General features: G+C 32.7%; 2 protein-coding genes and 1 long non-coding RNA gene across 10 annotated transcripts in view; 2 read left to right on the top strand and 1 right to left on the bottom strand.

The window, feature by feature from the left end:
- Positions 1–378: 378 nt before the first annotated feature.
- Positions 379–2,944, top strand: LOC107624391 (staphylococcal-like nuclease CAN1). Of its 2 annotated transcripts, none has more exons than XM_016326890.3 (9): positions 379–611; positions 778–833; positions 924–1,038; positions 1,140–1,235; positions 1,798–1,985; positions 2,080–2,136; positions 2,219–2,378; positions 2,489–2,557; positions 2,642–2,944. In XM_016326890.3, the coding sequence occupies exons 1-9, from the start codon at positions 513–515 to the stop codon at positions 2,768–2,770; spliced, it is 969 nt and encodes a 322-aa protein (XP_016182376.1). In that variant the 5' UTR covers positions 379–512; the 3' UTR covers positions 2,771–2,944. The 2 variants fall into 2 exon arrangements, with proteins under 2 accessions (XP_016182376.1, XP_088363288.1); XM_088507162.1 differs by having other exon boundaries at positions 399–611; positions 2,198–2,378.
- Positions 1,178–5,925, bottom strand: LOC107622875 (uncharacterized). Of its 3 annotated transcripts, XR_001616291.2 has the most exons (5): positions 5,547–5,925; positions 5,060–5,129; positions 4,905–4,979; positions 3,986–4,056; positions 3,050–3,370 (listed from the first exon to the last, which is right to left on the bottom strand). XR_001616291.2 is itself a non-coding variant. In XM_021114288.2 (4 exons), the coding sequence occupies exons 1-3, from the start codon at positions 5,817–5,819 to the stop codon at positions 4,918–4,920; spliced, it is 405 nt and encodes a 134-aa protein (XP_020969947.1). In that variant the 5' UTR covers positions 5,820–5,925; the 3' UTR covers positions 1,178–1,393; positions 4,905–4,917. The 3 variants fall into 3 exon arrangements, 2 of the variants coding, with proteins under 2 accessions (XP_020969947.1, XP_016180424.1); XM_021114288.2 differs by lacking the exons at positions 3,050–3,370; positions 3,986–4,056 and adding an exon at positions 1,178–1,393; XM_016324938.2 differs by lacking the exon at positions 3,986–4,056.
- A 5,225-nt stretch (positions 5,926–11,150) lies between these two features.
- Positions 11,151–19,308, top strand: part of LOC110268298 (uncharacterized) — a 65,867-nt gene continuing 57,709 nt past the window's right edge. For 2 of the 5 annotated variants that reach the window (XR_015907025.1, XR_015907022.1), the window contains exons 1-3: positions 11,151–11,601; positions 11,715–11,870; positions 14,235–16,338. This is a non-coding gene — a long non-coding RNA (uncharacterized LOC110268298). Of the gene's footprint in view, positions 11,602–11,714; positions 11,871–14,234; positions 19,104–19,308 lie in introns of those variants that run through there. The other 3 variants (XR_015907024.1, XR_015907023.1, XR_015907021.1) reach the window with 3 other exon arrangements.

Below are 19,308 nucleotides of genomic sequence, written 5' to 3'. Positions count from 1 at the left end.
TGACATTTCTATATTGTAATTATTTTTTGGCTACCTAGCATTATCCTAAAAATAATGGTAGTCTCTTATTTAGTCGGTAGATTATATACGTAATTAGTTTTTTTTACTTATAGTCCTCACTAAGGATGAGATACGTTTGCAAAGAAATTGTCTTGTCTAAGGACGTGATAAGTAATAAGATATAAAAACATGATTTTTTTAACACGTCTCTATATTTATAATTTTTATATTTATTTTATTTGTTTAAAAAAATCCTAGTTTTAACCTAATTTATTTCAAATGAATTTAAAATCAAATTCAAAACTTTGAAATAAATCTAGTAAAATACTAATATTGAATCCTAATGTAATAATTAAAACCGATCCATGTACAGTACTAGTGGCCTAGTCCCAGTCAAAAGCAAAAGAAAGCAAAGGAAGCAACCAAGATCTTCTCTTCCTTCATTATCTGTTTCCTGTGCCTTCAGGCTTTCACCTGCTTTTAAAAAATTGTGAGCTTCCCATAGTTCAAGCATGGAAAATGCTGGCGACTATGACTCACTTGAGTCTGCCACCACCTTAGGTGTATCAGCACTTGCTCATGATCTCCTTCACTTTGGTGTTACCTCTCAGGTATATATACTTATGCTTCCCTATTTCGATGATGCATTGAGCCATTGATGCTTACAGAATATGCACTAGGAATTACTTGATGCAACTACGTTTTATTTTCTAGCACAAGTTTTTGAGATATCTCAGTTTGTTTATTTGTTTGCTTTTATTCCTTTAATGTCGTTAGGTCCCAGAAAGGTTAAGCAATCATGTTGTGTCCCCAAAAACAGATCAGGCTAAATGGTATTGACTATAAAAGGTTAACCGTTGACTTATAAACAATTCATGCAGTTTCTGTATTATTTTACAATATTTTTGGACAAAACTGTGAAGGTATAGAAAATTGTTAGATTCTTGCAAAGAAGCAAAACCCCTTCCCACCACATCTGAAGAAGCATCCACACTTGTCACTCACACCTTGAGGAAGTATCAAAAGGCAGATGTTGAGGTTTGCATCACTTATAATTACAAACTTTTTCTGAGGTTTGACACTATTTTTATTTTTTAATAAAAGAAAATTTTGTTTGATATGTCTGTTTACATTTATAGGGATTATTAGCATTCTATGGTCTTCCCCAACCACAAGATGAAGTCAAATCCCCTTCTATTACCAATGGAGTAAAATTTGAAATGCACACCTTGCCGGTAAGAATTACATTTCAATTCAGTCCATTAAATTAAAGGCAAATTATGTGGTCAGGTGACATTACATATAGTACCTCCTTCTAAAAGAAGTTATTCTAACTTGTTTATCCGGACTTGATGATGTCCTCACTAGTTTGATCCGCTCTGAGTGGAGGAACCTGCAAGAGACTCCGACTTTTCAAGAGGATGTCATTAATACAAATAGTTGAATCCCTTAAACTTTGTTAGGTCTTTTATTTATAGCTCATGCTAGGTCCTAGTACTATTTAGAAGTTAATGTCAAATTTTATAAAATTCAAATATACCAAGTATCATATAACTTAAGGAATAGATCTTTTCAATTGACATGTGAGAGAAATAGTTGAATGGTAAAATATCACACTTGACTAGATCAATTGAAAAATAAAATTGAGAAAATCGACTTCTTGTAACTTCTATAATATTAGAGATGCCATACCTAATATTGCCTTACTTCAAGGGAAATTGGTCTGCTTTATCCTTAAATCTAAATCATGTGTAAAATCATGATGAAAACGTGGTAGTTATATATCAATGGATCTAGGTTGATGCAAAAGAAGTGGAAGATGGTGATGGTATAACAGTTTATGTTAGCACAGAAGATCCCAGGGAATCACCATGTGTCCCTCCCAACGTGCTCACCGCATCATTGCGAAGATCGGAAGCCTGTGCTCTGAGGAACCATGCAGAGGCTGATGCATTCCATAGAGAGATTATCGATTCCGGATATAGGTTATCACACCACTAACTCACTCCTACTGAATGTGTTTCTAACCTTAGATAAAATTAGTATATTTCTAATGCAGTTTGTTGCTTTATGATTTAGGGTTCTTAATATTCAAAATGAGGAAATCCTGGCTAGAAAGTATCGAATTCGACTAAGGTAACATCAAATGCTGTAGTACAATTTGGACGCTATGGCTAATTTAAATCCATTGAATTAGCATTGTGTGTGAACAAAACAGGGGAATTGATGCACCGGAAAGTTCAATGCGATATGGAAAGGTAGCTAAAAAGGAACTAAGAAATGCTGTTCAAGGTAAATCTTTGAGGATCCTTGTTTATGGAGAAGATCGCTACGGTCGTTGTGTGAGTGATGTTTACTATAATGGAGTTTTTGTGCAGGTAATAAATTTATAAACTTCTATGTGAATCATTCTAGTTCTAGCTCTGTGATTGTAATACTCTATGCAGCTTAGTAACAATTATTTATGTTCGTGATTTATTATAATAAGGAATTGATGCTAAAGAAGGGTTTAGCATGGCACTATAAAGCCTATGACAAACGAGAAGAACTGAAAACAGTTAGTGCTCAGCTACTGTTTAAATTTCCTTCCAAAATTTCATTATTCATCAGAACCAATTATTTGATTTGGTTTTCCTTGTAGTGGGAAAGAGAAGCTAGAGAAAGGCGAGTTGGATTATGGGCTTTGTCAAATCCTGAGAAGCCATGGGACTGGAGAAAGGACAGAAGAGAAGCAGAAGCTAAAAGCATCAATTTTATCAAATCCACTTGATAAACTCAAATAGAAGGACTCTTTCTTTCCATGTTATGTTAACGAATTACATGTATTTGGAGCAACTATATTTTAACAAAATTATGTACTATTTAAAAACTTGATTAAGAAAACCACGTTTATAAACCATTTCTTAAAGATCAAGTAGTATTTCCTTTATCAAGCATTTTGAGACAAGTACTCTAAGATATTATGAAGTACTTAAAAACGTAGGGTAATTGGGTTGCACTGCTAAATTTGGATGTATTTGAAACAAGTAGTTGAACATTTCCTCTTCACTGGGCTGACAAATGAAAGCAATAATGTTTATTGAGTGCAGTTCAGTACCACCAGATACAAAAAGGGAAAAAAAAAAAGAAAAAAAAAGGGGGGGGGGGTGTTAAGGATACAATTGTGTTTAGGAAAAAGATATAAAAATAAGGTTTAGGGTTTAGGACTACAATTACAATTGTGAGGATTAACATAGATACTTACAATTTGAAAGAAATTGAGGCAAGAGTTATTTAAGAAATGGGACATGCAATAAAATATATAAAAATAAGCTGTGTATACACTGTATATCAGAATACCAAAATGTCTCATGTTGTTGACATCATATCACTGCAAAAATAAGAAGAATCCCATGTTAGAAGGGAAAACAGAAGGTTAAAAATGATCCTAATAGGCAAATGCTGCTGGTAGTTTCGAAGTAGCCCAAGAAAAGGCAACAGAAATAAATCCAATCATGATCTAAAGTCCCCTAGTTTCTAATTGGCAGACCTTGACTTAAGAACAACCATAAAGCATGTGAACCAGTTAATTTTGTAACCAATCAAAGCCTAACAATGATTATGGATTTGTTATTGTCAGATCAAGTGCTTATACTAGGCCAAAACTTATACTTGTTAGTAATGGTGCAATTTTATTTCTCTAATAGTTTCTCAGAACAGCATCTAGAATTCTAGCATAAGGCTACACCCATTACAGGCGCTATATGTCAACATGTTAACCCTGGATGGGATGTTATGCTCATCAAACATTAAAAGTGAAATTGGGTTAAATTAAAACCAACAGCTCTCATTAGCAATTATATATTTATATGTCATGGACTAATGGTGGTGGATGCCTCACACAAGATCATTCATAACATTCCATGAAGTAGGTAGACATACTCTAAAATGGTTCCAGTTAGGGCTCATAAATGCTGCAACTAGAAACATTATACATTGTGTCTACCTTCTTATTTATTCCTTTGTTTTGGACTTCTGGTGATGTCATTGTGACCATCTTGTAGCAATTATTGGTGCCTTGGCAGTAACAAAGACAATGCAATATATGAAGCAGATGGGACCAAAATAAAATCAGATTAGTGTTATTAAACTCATGAACATCGAAAGAGGAAGAACAACTAATCCAATCAATGCCTAGAAAGAAAGTGCAACTGCCTTCTTAACCTCGTCTGTCCAACACATTCAGGCAGTATCATTCGGAACAAGGATGAGCAAAATTCAAAGGAAGTCTAGAGCTGGGAACTAGCATCTATTTTGGATGTCTCATGTAAGTGAATTAATTTTTACCCATAGGCAAAACAACAAAAGGATCACCTAAAAGAATAAAATAAAATTGATTTCTAAAAGGATATAACATTTGAAGTCTCAACATGCAACTGCATCAATCTTCCTTGTTACATTCAACACAACCATGCTGGTTAGAATTTAGTATTCAGCATTGCCAAATAAGTTTGTCATAAGCAAGAGAAATTTGCAAAGAGACTCACTGCAAGAGATACTTTCATTGTGATAGAAGATGTGTAATTAATACATGGAGGACTGTGAATTAGAACTCAATATGCAGTTTTCAGGAAGAATACAAGACTGCTCTGGTCATTAATAAGCTATACAATAAGGCTTACACTCTTGACATTTTGGTTTAAGTTATATAACACCTTGAAAATGGACCACACAACAACATAACTAAGAAGATACAACAATAAAGTAGATTACTGATTGTCAGTTAACATGGTTTGACTAAATTTTGGGATGCTATAGTGAATATGCACTAGATATGGTGACAATAAGCTATCACAGCATATGCTTTATCATTGTAAAATTGAAACTCATCCCATAACTCGTAATTAATGAAGTTAAATCATTACCTTGTATTACAAATTAACGACAAGATTTCGTTTTGACCTCCGGTTCACATGAATCTGAATCACTTGCTCTGTAACCTATACATTAACAAAGCAGAGATCTCCAATGAGGAAATATAACCGTGCAATATCTCAATTCACAAGGGATGCTGAATTACCTGGACGCTTTTTGTTCACTTTCCAAACTGAGCTCCGAATTCTGGATACTCTACTAATCCAATCATACCCCTATGGACAAAGTTCCAAGTGTGGAACAGTATAAATCATAAATCATAAACCATAAGTCAGGGAATAACAAACAAATATACATATTCAAGTTCAATTAACTGCAGGCATGCAACTTGATTGCCAATTGTGCAACACTCTGAAGCCATATGATGTAATCTCGACTTCAAATTCAAAACTTATGCAATTTTTTTCCAAAGAAAAAAATAACAGAAACGAAAATATGAACATTCTAGTAAAAAAAAATTCATGCAATTTGTACATCTTCCAAGTTATGGAACCTACACTCAATCACAGCTTCATTTCCAATTTCTAAAAGCTAGGCTTCACTAACAACAATTACACAATAACCGCTTAGAAGGTGAGTCTAATTGTGCCGTTATAGTAGAATCAATTAAAGAAATAAAATTAGAAGTGAACCTTCTTCGGATTTCTAGGAACGCCATAGCCACTGTAATACATCTGTCCAACGAGAACCTGCATGGCGGCGTCGCCAGCCTTGGCCTCCTGGAGTGTCTCATGGAACCACCGCCTTGCACAGTCGGCAACCACCGCGGCGAGGGGCGTCCGTTGGTGCTCCTTAGTGGGAGATTGAGACGGGGATGGTTTGGGCGGTTGCGTCAGCCTTGGGCGTTGCGACTTTACAGATGACACAATCCGAAGAGGAGAAAAAGATTGAAATGATTTCCCCATCGCAGAGGAGAAAAAGAGAGTGACGGTTGCGACTGACTTTTGTTTTTCTAATTATTATTATTGATATTTGTTGTTCTATGGAAAAAGGTTAGGTTCAGTTCTGCAAAGTAGCGTGTTGGTCTCAACTATCTTTGGAACTAACCTTACTCTCTTAGAGCCCGTTTGGGAAGTAGCATAAGTTACTTTTTTTTACTTTTAGATTATGAAAAGTCATAATCTGCGTGTTTGGCACCATTTTAAAAAAAAGTTTTTAACTTTTCGAAAAGTTAATTTACAGCTTTTTGAAGAAGTAGAAATAGATGACTTCTCGACTTTTTGATAAGTCATTCTACCACTTTTTTTTTTAAATTAATTTCAAAACAAAAAAAAATTTACTCTGTGAAAAATAATTGACTCTTCACCACTATTTTCACTCAAGGTCTGCTAGAAGCATTGGCCTTCCACCATCATTCCACCATCATTCTCATGCAATGTTCCAAACCTCACTATCATTTTCACGTAATGATTCATCTGATGAAAGTATTGATCCTCTACCACCATTTTCATTTTCAGACAATATTGCATCTGAAGAACAACCTACTGCATATATTCCTTCTAAGTATTTTTTTATCATTTTATCACTCTATTTTTTATTATTAAATTTGTATTTAACTGTGGTATGAAATTTTAGTTTTAATTTTATTTTTTTCACATGTGATTTTATAGCTTGCTATTATTTTCATAGTTAATTATAGCAAGTTCTTGATCTCAATAAAGGAGAAGGGAGTTCTAATAGGAGTAAAATAAAAAACAACAACAAAATATACATTGACACATTTTATAGTTATTTTTTATTTTCACCTACCATATCATACACAATATTAGTGATTAGATTAGGTAAAATCAACATTCAATATTGGAAAATATTTGTTATTATCGTTATTTTAATATTCATCCTCTTTTGTAAAAAAAAAAATTATTTTTTGAGTTATTTATCCAAACACTACAACTTCAAAATAAGTACTTTTATAACTAAAAATCCAAACACAAAATAACTTATTTATAAGCTACTATTAATAAAAGTCATTATGCTTTAAACTCTTTTTCCAAAAAAACTTATTTAAGTTATTTAAGTTATTTAATAGTCTGATTTTTAATTTAGATTCTTAGACCATCTTTAATCATTCCAATTTTTATTTATATCTCATTTATTATAAAAAAAATAACTAAATTAGTTTTTGCGTCATAAATAATAAATAAAAACTCAAAGTATTTTTTTTATTAAAAAGAACTAACTTTAATTATTATTGTAATTTTAATTAATTAATTAATTAAAATATTTAAAATTAATATAATTATTTTTATAATAATATTATTTAAATTTATAAATTTAAAAATAATTTACTATTAAAATATATGAATATTAAAAAAATTTATATATAACAATAATACACAATATATAATTTAAAATTACACTAATTTGTAAAATTACTTAATACAAAAAAAATATAATTAAACTCTATCGTTGACGACAATCATTATAAAATTGTCATATGTGTTTAATCAAGTCCTCTTTCAGTTGTCTATACCGCTGTCTATTTGAATTGTCTCTTGCAACGGCTAATTTTAATAAAGTGGTTAGCATTTTAAACTTTAAAAGTAAAAATAACCAACCCAACCAAAAATTATTTTATAACGTGTAAAAATTAAATTTTTTTTAGAGTAAAGTATCGTTTTTGTCCCCAACGTTTGGGGTAAGTTCTATTTGTGTCCCTAACGTTTAAATCGTCCTATTTGTATCCTTAACGTTTATAAAAGTGATTCAATGTTATCCCACTATCAATTATACTAACAAATCAGATTATATTTTTCAATTATTCTCAATTAGGTCTCACTTGGATGTGTTCGATTTTAATATTAGACCCACTATTTGTATTTAGATTCAATTATGTCCCCAGAAAAGTGAATTATGTAAATGTTGTAGGAATTAGTTTCAACATTTGATGAGCTATTTTTCGGAGTAGATCATCGATTATATTCCAAATATTTGTATTCTAACTTCAAGAAGAGTTTTTTAAAACTCAAACTAGAGCGCTCATGATGTGTAATTGATGGCAGGATAACATTGAATCACTTTTACAAACGTTAGAAATACAAATAGGACGATTTAAACGTTAGGGATACAAATAGGATTTACCCCAAATGTTGGGGACAAAAACGATACTTTACTCATTTTTTTAATATAAACAAATTTAATTAATTATAATTTAATATAATAATATAACTATTGTTCAATATTAATTATGATATAAATAATTAATATAAATCATTAATTAAATAAAAATTTAATTATTTAGTCTAATTAATTATTATAATTATTAATAAATTAATTATAATTTAATTATTTAATTAATTATTATTTAAATAATTAATATAAATTATTAATTAAATAAAAATATAATTATTTAATATAATTAATTATTATAATTATTATTGAATTAATTATTATTTAATTATTTAATATAATTATTTATTTAATTAAGATTTTATATAATTATTTATTTTTATAATAACTTGCCAAGTGACAAGTTATTATTGGACACTATGAGTCTCCATTCAGAGGGACTCTCTCATTTCAAAAACTGTGCAGGAGCTTCTTCTATCTTCTTTCCAACGATAAGTTCCTGCTTCTATCCAAAATAGGGTATCAACTTCTTACCCGTTGGAGTTGCTTTTAGACCATTTCTAGTAGGAAACTCATTTCAGTCCCTATTTATAGTCCACTTGTCATAAATAGTTACTCCACATCAATATTTTTGTCATAAACAGTAATTAAGAACTCAAACCATCTCTCTTTTCTCCGTTAGAAGGAATTAACTTTAGTTCCTATTGTGGTCCCACTTAATTAATTAATTAAAATACTTAAAATTATGTAAATATTTTTTTAATAATATTATATAAATTTATAAATTTAAAAATAATTCACTATTAAAAGATATGAATATTAAAAAAAAATTCATATATAACAATAATACACAATATATAATTCGAAATTACACTAATTTGTAAAATTATTTTGTAAGGTATAAAAATTAAATTTATTTTTTAATATAAATAAATTTAATTAATTATAAATTAATATAATAATATAAATAATATTCAATATTAATTATGATATAAATAATTAATAAAAATTATTAATTAAATAGAAATTTAATTATTTAATCTAATTAGTTATTATAATTATTAATAAATTAATTATGATTGAGTTATTTAATTAATTATTATTTAAATAATTAATATAAATTATTTATTAAATAGAAATATAATTATTTAATATAATTAATTATTATAATTATTACTGAATTAATTATTATTTAATTATTTAATATAATTAAAATTTTATATAATTATTTATTTTTATAATAATTGGCAAGTTATTATTGGATACTATGAGTCCTTATTCAGAGGAACTCTCTTTTTTTAAAAGCTGTATAAGAATTCCCTTTATCTTTTCTCCAATGATAAGTTTATGCTTATGTGCAGTGGCGGAACCAGAAATTTCATAAGAGAGGCCAATTAAATATAAATATAACAAAAATTTAATAAAATATGATTTGTAGCATATATATCAAAAAAATAATTATATTATATAAAAGTCAATATTCAACTACATACTTTAAGATTTTGATATTTTTAAACTTGTTCGACGATGCTTCATGGAACTAAAATCATCAATTATCATCTCTGAAGTGAATTTTGAAGCAATTTCCTTTTCAATATATACAATCTGCTAAAAATTCATCTTCCATCTTGTTTCGAAGCCTTGTTTTAATAATCTTCATAGCTGAAAAGGCCCGTTCAGTTGTTGCTGTTGTCACAGGAAGAGTCAAAACAAGACGAATTAATCTATCAATTAAAGGATATATATTTGATTTTCCTGTCTCTGTCAATTTTTGACACAATTCAGCAAGAGTAGACAAATTCTGAAAATCTGGAGCTTTAACCACATCAAGTTCATAATGTTGTAACTCATAATCCAATTGAATCTTTTCTTGCTCAGAAAAATCTAAAGAATAGAAATTCTTTACAAGATTGCATATGTTGCAAACACTGAATAACTTGAAACCAAATTTGCGGACGCTTTCCGGGATCACGCATCAATGTATCAATATTAACTTGATCTATTTCAGTCCTTGTTATTTTGGAAGCAGGGGGTTGAATATCTTGCTCAACAAGTTGTGTCACAGGTTGTTCAATAATATTTTGAACATTACTCAAAGAATCTGAAGCTGAATTTTGTTCATCATATATTCTCTCTTTTCTCTTGAAAAATGAGTGAATTGTTTTCATCTTTGACATTTTTAACTTAACTTAAACTATCTAACAAAAAAAAAACAAAAATAATTGCATACATATTATTTTCTAAAAAAAAAATATTAAACCTATTGAGCAATAACAAATAATTTTAGAAACACAAATATATAATAACCAAAAATAAAATTATTGATTTACCTGATTATTTTTTTGTTCTAAGTATCACCAAAAAATAATTCTATTGAGTTTTGTCCTCACTTCAATCTTTGAACACTGTCCATTATAAAAAAAATAAATTAATTATTTTAAATAAATAATATAAATAATACTTGACATTGTTATTAACTTAAAAAAAAAATAAAATATACCTCTTTAAATCTTTGTTGTGCATTCAATGGTTAATATTTTGCTGTTCACTTCTCTTCAATGGTTTTTCTTCATATGTCTTGTTTTAGTATGGAAGGAAAATTAGAATGAGAAGAGTAGAAGACCAAAAGTTTGGGAACCACTAAAAGAGAGAGAAGAGTGGCGTTGATGCCTCTGATGGTTTGAAACAAATATTTGAAAAAAATACTAGGTTACTTTAATTAATAGTATGGGCTTGGGCTAGTATAATAGAACCATTTTTATTAATTATTAGAATAGGCTATTTGTTAACAAGAGCAACAATAATTCAAATATCCAATACATAGTGCAGTTTTTAGTTATTTTAATTTATAAAATTTTGTAACTTATATTTTTTTAATATTATATATAAAAAAATTTAATATTATTAATTATTACTATTTGTCTATTTACTATTTTTTTTAAAAAATTTTGGGGGGGACCATGGCCACCTTAGGTCCCCCCGTGGATCCGCCACTGCTTATGTGAGAAATAGGGACTCAACTTCTTGCCCATTATAACACCCCAATTCTCCATAGAGTTATTCTTAGAAATTCTGTGATGAGAAATTCGATAAATATCTGAGAATCACCTCATTATAAAATAATAAGGTGGATTTAGACATGATAAATAAAAAGAACAATATAGATATATCATTAGGTTTAGTTAACTATGAACCAACACGCATTAAACCGCTTTCTTTCTCTTGGTTCAGCCGAACCGGAATCAAAAGCCCATCATCAGGAGAAATTAACTATGATTAGCCTTAATTTTCTTACTTCTTCTTCCTCTGATGACCGAACCTGAGAAGGATCCCCAACCCCAGTTCCACCTCTTGGTTACCTCTTCCATTAAATGCTCATCCTTATGTGTCTTATTGAGAAGAAACCAACGAAACCTCTGCACTGCCTCATCCCACCTCCTCTTCCTCTATCTAATAAACCCAGTGCTTTTCATCCTCTTCAAAATTAAAACACGCACAAATGGAAGAAAGAACAGAGGAAAGAATGAAATGAAGCTGAGGGAGAAGGAAGGAGCCATCAACAGCAAGAAGATAGACTGCATTCCTCATCATTCTGAATCTTTGAAGTATCCTTACTGGGTGAGAACCGGCAACTCTGTTTCTCTTCTTCTTCTTCAAATTCAAAGAAAGAAATTCTCTTCTTTCCTCTTGTTCCATTTCTGCCATTCTAATTTCAATTTCTGCTAGAACAGTGGTAACCATAAGTAAAAGAGGAGTGAGAACTCTCTCTTGCTCAAACTTGAACCGGCCACTTGTTCGTAGGGAGAGTGACCGAAGCTTCAATTTCGTATGGTTAGGATCTCTAATTCAAGGAAGAAGCACAAACAGAATTTTGAACTTCAAAAGAGGTAAGGGTTTGAGTGTTTAGAAGGATATGTTTGTGACTGATTGATGGTGCTGTTGGTGAATTGTAGGCTTGATAATGTTATTTGGGGTTTTAAGTTGTTATGTGCAGAATTTACTTGAAGGCTAAAGGCCATGTTTTATGATTGAATTAGTTGGTAGTATAAGTTGTTGTGCTTGAGATGGGTTCTGTTATAACTAACCCAGTTGGATGATGATGAATGATGATTTATTATGTGAATGAACGATAGAAAGTACATGTGGAAATTCTGTTTTTAACATGATGCAGAAAAATGAATGTTCACTTGTGTATAAGCACTTGAAAACTTGGAAAATATTGACTCTGGATTTTTGGGACTGCGCTAATCACTCTAGCAACTTTGGTTAGTCACAAGAAAGTTGGAATTATGGTTTTAGGGGAGTTTTAGGTTTAAATATAAGATTTGGTATGTGAGGTTGTTGGAATTACTTGATGCAGAATTTCTGCATATTTGGCAGTGACTTAAAATAAATTCTGGTAATAGTCCGGACCACCTTTTTGGATAAAATTATTTTTTTGTAAAACTTAGGTGTGTCTTGAATGTGCCATAAAAATTTCAAGGGATTTGGCCAAGTAGTTTAAAAGATATGAATTTTTGAAAACAGTAGCTGCTACATAATTTTTCTGGTTTCCTGGTTCTGCAACATCGATTTCAAACCACTGGAACTTATGTTTTACGTAACATTTTAAGTTGCTACCAAAGAGGTTTTGAAGATCTGTATCTTCACTTTAATTGAGTACAAATTTCATATTCATATCTATTTTGTAGACTTAATTAAGTCACTTGGAAGCTGGGTTGCTTGCTGGAAATTCTGAACTGATTTATGAAAGCAGGGCATTACTTCCAATTGAGAATTAATTAATCAAATGAAGTGATATGAACTTAAAAAATGTTTGTTCTGAAACTTAGGAAAGTTGAGTGTAATCTACCCAAAATTTAGAAGTAACGGATTATAATTGAAATTATTATGGATTTTATGAAAACGCTGCTGCTTGCTGTTTTTCTGAATCTTTACAAGTGCAGTAGCAGAATTTTAAAACCTTGTATAAAATTCAATTCTGGTCCAAATGCGGTAAAATCTAATTCAAAGTAAAGGTTAGGATCTCTAGAATTACTTTGATAAGAGAGATAGTCCGTGCGTAGGCTTTCACAACATAAAAACCACATAACAAGACAGCAAGGTGCTGTTCCTACAAACCTAGAATAACAGTCTCGGTTTTTCCTCAATAGCTGGAGATAGACTGCCCAGAAAAATATAATTTCTAGACCTTTAGAAACTTGAGTTTAATACGAACATGTGGACATAAAATTTGTGCGAGTCTGAGTTCGTTTGTGATATTAATCGTTAGATAGAAAATCGGTCGCCAAAAGGGTATTAGGCTAAACAAGCTAAGAAGTGAATAAGAATGCAAGTTACCCCTAGGAAGGTTAAAGTTAAAAGGGTGATGCGGAGGTATGCTTAGTAATATGGTGATGTGGAGGTATGCTTAGTTATGTGGTGATGCGGAAGTATGTAAATTTATGAGGTGATGCGGAGGCATGATGAAAAGACAGGAAATAAGAAACAATGAATGAAAAGGATAGTTGAATGTTATTTGTTTGACTGGGCCTTTGTGCCAAACTGCTAATGCATAAGTGCCCGCCTGACTGATAGCCTAAGATTGCTAATGCGGAAATGTCTGCCTAATTGATAGCATATTGTATGTTGAATGGGCCTTTGTGCCAAATTGCTAATGCAGGAATGTTCGCCTAATTGATAGCACTGTTTCTTACTGTGATACACATTATTATGATGAGGCCTAATTGACACGGGTAACCGTGATGCCAAGGTGTCTAATTGACACAGTAAAGAAACCATATTCGGGGTTCGCTCCGAGTAACGTCGGGTTGCGGGTAGACAACCGACGCATGAGCTCATGGCCTGCACTAGGAACAGGCATGCATCATAAATTGTTTGCACATTTGATTGTGTTTGTTTACTGTTCATTCCTTCTGCGATGTGCATCTGCTTCTTGTTAATTCTCTATTTTCTGATTCTTGTCTATATATTAATATTATGACGTAACTTTCTCAAAGCTTAGAATAAGGTAATAGAGTTAGGAATAATAATTATAGAGAATAGCGTGAGAACGACATTCATCCCAAAGAAAGATGCCAAGAAAGAGTTATGTCAGAGCCCACGATACGGAAGTAGCCGAGAGACTTAGTAAACGAGTTATTACGATAGAGCCAAAACTCTAGGTTTCACGAGAGAGATGCGCTTTCACGATGTCACCTTACTGGGAACCATATAGGTTCTCACCCCTTCCTTTTTTCCTTCCCCCACAGATGAGAGATCCAGACTTGATCGCTGTCACAGGAGTTATATTCAGAGAGGTACCAGAGGAGCACGTGTTGTCGGACTCTGCAGGAGAAGCTCGAAACTAGTCTTGAGCTGATGGTTGCAAACTTGTGCCTCGACGGTGGAATGAATGTACGATAGATGGTATTCATTCCTTAGACTTTGCTTTCCCTCACTTTTGTAGCATTTTTGAGGGATAGGACTTGATATTTCCTTTTCTTTTAGCCCGGGTACCAGCTTAGGGGTTTTCTATATGAACTAGGTATCTGGAAAGTTGTTAGTTGTATATAAGTCTATATATATATATATATATATATAAGTGTGTCAAGTTTGTATGAATGCTTTTCTGTGATCTTATTGCTAAATTTAATTTTGCTGTTAGTTTGGTATTTATTTTATATTGTATATCTCTGAAGATGTTCATGGTTTTGTTAATAGGTTTGTTAAAACAACTATATGATAAAAATAAGTTGACATATGCGATCCCGTTAGTACGAAAGGCTCATATGTAGTAAATATTATCAAGTCTAGAATTTTAAAGGGCTACCGGGAAGTAACACCCGATGACTGGCAGTGATCCGGACCTGTCGGAAATTGGGTTGTTACAACTTGGTATCAGAGCAGTTCGTTCCTAATAGAGCCTGGGAATGGACTGACTATACTTCATTGCATACTCTGCTTTTTGTTTTCTCATGCTATTAGGGTATCTTCATTGATGCATTCAGCATGATCGTCTGCGAGCGCTTGTTCAGGAATTATTCATACTTGACCTGATATGTTAAGGCTGATTACCTTGATGTTGATTGTTGGGAATGAATAAGACCTAAATGATTGTGAGTGGATGAATTTATCGATATAGGATTTCTCGCAACACCTGCGATTATCAGATAGACCGCGATCATGAAACTTTTAAACGCCGATGACCACATTTGTGTGGCATGCTACTGCTGTATTAGAAGTACGGTTGATTGTTAAACGTTGGGATATAAATAGTACGAGAATGGTAACGATAAATCCAAGACGGCCCGATGTGGGTGATGCACAGTGCAAGCACGGTGACACGAAGTACGAATGTGGAGAATTTCCATCGATTTTGCTTACGAACACCTTTAGGATCAAACCTTTTCTTGCGTAAGATAGTTGTTGAGATAGTTAAGATAGGGTCTTCTGTGGTTTTATAACCTTTAAGATATACTCGAAGTTTCGAGGGCGAAACTTTTTGTAAGGTGGGTGGGATATAACACCCCAATTCTCCATAGAGTTATTCTCAGAAATTCTGTGATGAGAAATTCGATAAATATCTGAGAATCACCTCATTATAAAATAATAAGGTGGATTTAAACTTGATAAGTAAAAAGAACAGTATAGATATATCATTAGGTTTAGTTAACTATGAACCAACACGCATTAAACCGCTTTCTTTCTCTTGGTTCAGCCGAACCGGAATCAAAAGCCCATCATCAGGAGAAATTAACTATGATTAGCCTTAATTTTCTTACTTCTTCTTCCTCTGATGACCGAACCTGAGAAGGATCCCCAACCCCAGTTCCACCTCTTGGTTACCTCTTCCATTAAATGCTCATCCTTATGTGTCTTACTGAGAAGAAACCAACGAAACCTCTGCACTGCCTCATCCCACCTCCTCTTCTTCTATCTAATGAACCCAGTGCTTTTCATCCTCTTCAAAATTAAAACACGCACAAATGGAAGAAAGAACAGAGGAAAGAATGAAATGAATCTGAGGGAGAAGGAAGGAGCCATCAACAGCAAGAAGATAGACTGCATTCCTCATCATTCTGAATCTTTGAAGTATCCTTGCTGGGTGAGAACCGGCAACTCTGTTTCTCTTCTTCTTCTTCAAATTCAAAGAAAGAAATTCTCTTCTTTTCTCTTGTTCCATTTCTGCCATTCTAATTTCAATTTCTGCTAGAACAGTGGTAACCATAAGTAAAAGAGGAGTGAGAACTCTCTCTTGCTCAAACTTGAACCGGCCACTTGTTCGTAGGGGGAGTGACCGAAGCTTCAATTTCGTATGGTTAGGATCTCTAATTCAAGGAAGAAGCACAAACAGAATTTTGAACTTCAAAAGAGGTAAGGGTTCGAGTGTTTAGAAGGATATGTTTGTGACTGATTGATGGTGCTGTTGGTGAATTGTAGGCTTGATAATGTTATTTGGGGTTTTAAGTTGCTATGTGCAGAATTTACTTGAAGGCTAAAGGCCATGTTTTATGATTGAATTAGTTGGTAGTATAAGTTGTTATGCTTGAGATGGGTTCTGTTATAACTAACCCAGTTGGATGATGATGAATGATGATTTATTATGTGAATGAACGATAGAAAGTACATGTGGAAATTCTGTTTTTAACATGATGCAGAAAAATGAATGTTCACTTGTGTATAAGCACTTGAAAACTTGGAAAATATTGACTCTGGATTTTTGGGATTGCGCTAATCACTCTAGCAACTTTGGTTAGTCACAAGAAAGTTGGAATTATGGTTTTAGGGGAGTTTTAGGTTTAAATATAAGATTTGGTATGTGAGGTTGTTGGAATTACTTGATGCAGAATTTCTGCATATTTGGCAGTGACTTAAAATAAATTCTGGTAATAGTCCGGACCACCTTTTTGGATAAAATTATTTTTTTGTAAAACTTAGGTGTGTCTTGAATGTGCCATAAAAATTTCAAGGGATTTGGCCAAGTGGTTTAAAAGATATGAATTTTTGAAAACAATAGCTGCTACAGAATTTTTCTGGTTTCCTGGTTCTGCAACATCGATTTCAAACCACTGGAACTTATGTTTTACGTAACATTTTAAGTTGCTACTAAAGGGGTTTTGAAGATCTGCATCTTTACTTTAATTGAGTACAAATTTCATGTTCATATCTATTTTGTAGACTTAATTAAGTCACTTGGAAGTTGGGTTGCTTGCTGGAAATTCTGAACTGATTTATGAAAGTAGGGCATTACTTCCAATTGAGAATTAATTAATCAAATGAAGTGATATGAACTTAAAACTTGTTTGTTCTAAAACTTAGGAAATTTGAGTGTAATCTACCCAAAATTTAGAAGTAACGGATTATAATTGAAATTATTATGGATTTTATGAAAACGCTGCTGCTTGCTATTTTTCTGAATCTTTACATGTGCAGTAGCAGAATTTTAAAACCTTGTATAAAATTCAATTCTGGTCCAAATGCGGTAAAATCTAATTCAAAGTAAAGGTTAGGATCTCTAGAATTACTTTGATAAGAGAGATAGTCCGTGCGTAGGCTTTCACAACATAAAAACCACATAACAAGACAGCAAGGTGCTGTTCCTACAAACCTAGAATAACAGTCTCGGTTTTTCCTCAATAGCTAGAGATAGACTGCCCAGAAAAATATGATTTCTAGACCTTTAGAAACTTGAGTTTAATACGAACATGTGGACATAAAATTTGTGCGAGTCCGAGTCCGTTTGTGATATTAATCGTTAGATAGAAAACCGGTCGCCAAAAGGGTATTAGGCTAAACAAGCTAAGAAGTGAATAAGAATGCAAGTTACCCCTAGGAAGGTTAAAGTTAAAAGGGTGATGCGGAGGTATGCTTAGTAATATGGTGATGTGGAGGTATGCTTAGTTATGTGGTGATGCGGAGGTATGTAAATTTATGAGGTGATGCGGAGGCATGATGAAAAGACAGGAAATAAGAAACAATGAATGAAAAGGATAGTTGAATGTTATTTGTTTGACTGGGCCTTTGTGCCAAACTGCTAATGCAGAAGTGCCCGCCTGACTGATAGCCTAAGATTGCTAATGCGGAAATGTCTGCCTAATTGATAGCATATTGTATGTTGAATGGGCCTTTGTGCCAAATTGCTAATGCGAAAGGGCCCGCCTAACGGATAGCCTGAGATTGCTAATGCGGGAATGTTTGCCTAATTGATAGCACTGTTTCTTACTGTGATACACATTATTATGATAAGGCCTAATTGACACGGGTAACCGTGATGCCAAGGTGTCTAATTGACACAGTAAAGAAACCATATTCGGGGTTCGCTCCGAGTAACGTCGGGTTGCGGGTAGACAACCGACGCATGAGCTCATGGCATGCACTAGGAACAGGCATGCATCATAAATTGTTTGCACATTTGATTGTGTTTGTTTACTGTTCATTCCTTCTGCGATGTGCATTTGCTTCTTGTTAATTCTCTATTTTCTGATTCTTGTCTATATATTAATATTATGACGTAACTTTCTCAAAGCTTAGAATAACGTAATAAATTTAGGAATAATAATCATAGAGAATAGCGTGAGAACGGCATTCATCCCAAAGAAAGATGCCAAGAAAGAGTTATGTCAGAGCCCATGATACGGAAGTAGCCGAGAGACTTAGTAAACGAGTTATTACGATAGAGCCAAAACTCTAGGTTTCACGAGAGAGATGCGCTTTCACGATGTCACCTTACTGGGAACCATATAGGTTCTCACCCCTTCCTTTTTTTCTTCCCCCACAGATGAGAGATCCAGACTTGATCGCTGTCACAGGAGTTATATTCAGAGAGGTACCAGAGGAGCACGTGTTGTCGGACTCTGCAGGAGATGCTCGAAACTAGTCTTGAGCTGATGGTTGCAAACTTGTGCCTCGACGGTGGAAAGAATGTACGATAGATGGTATTCATTCCTTAGACTTTGCTTTCCCTCACTTCTGTAGCATTTTTGAGGGATAGGACTTGATATTTCCTTTTCTTTTAGCCCGGGTACCAGCTTAGGGATTTTCTATATGAACTAGGTATCTGGAAAGTTGTCAGTTGTATATATATATATAAGCGTGTCAAGTTTGTATGAACGCTTTTCTGTGATCTTATTGCTAAATTTAATTTTACTGTTAATTTGGTATTTATTTTATATTGTATATCTCTGAAGATGTTCATGGTTTTGTTAATAGGTTTGTTAAAACAACTATATGATAAAAATAAGTTGACATACGCGATCCGTTAGTACGAAAGGCTCATATGTATTAAATATTATCAAGTCTAGAATTTTAAAGGGCTACCGGGAAGTAACACCCGACGACTGGCAG

The sequence above is a fragment of the Arachis ipaensis genome, chromosome B10 (genome assembly GCF_059453495.1).
Source record: "Arachis ipaensis isolate K30076 ecotype BB chromosome B10, ASM5945349v1, whole genome shotgun sequence".
NCBI classification, from domain to species: Eukaryota; Viridiplantae; Streptophyta; class Magnoliopsida; order Fabales; family Fabaceae; genus Arachis; species Arachis ipaensis.
Note: the sequence above shows the minus strand (reverse complement) of the source record. Positions and strands in the feature narration are given on the sequence as shown.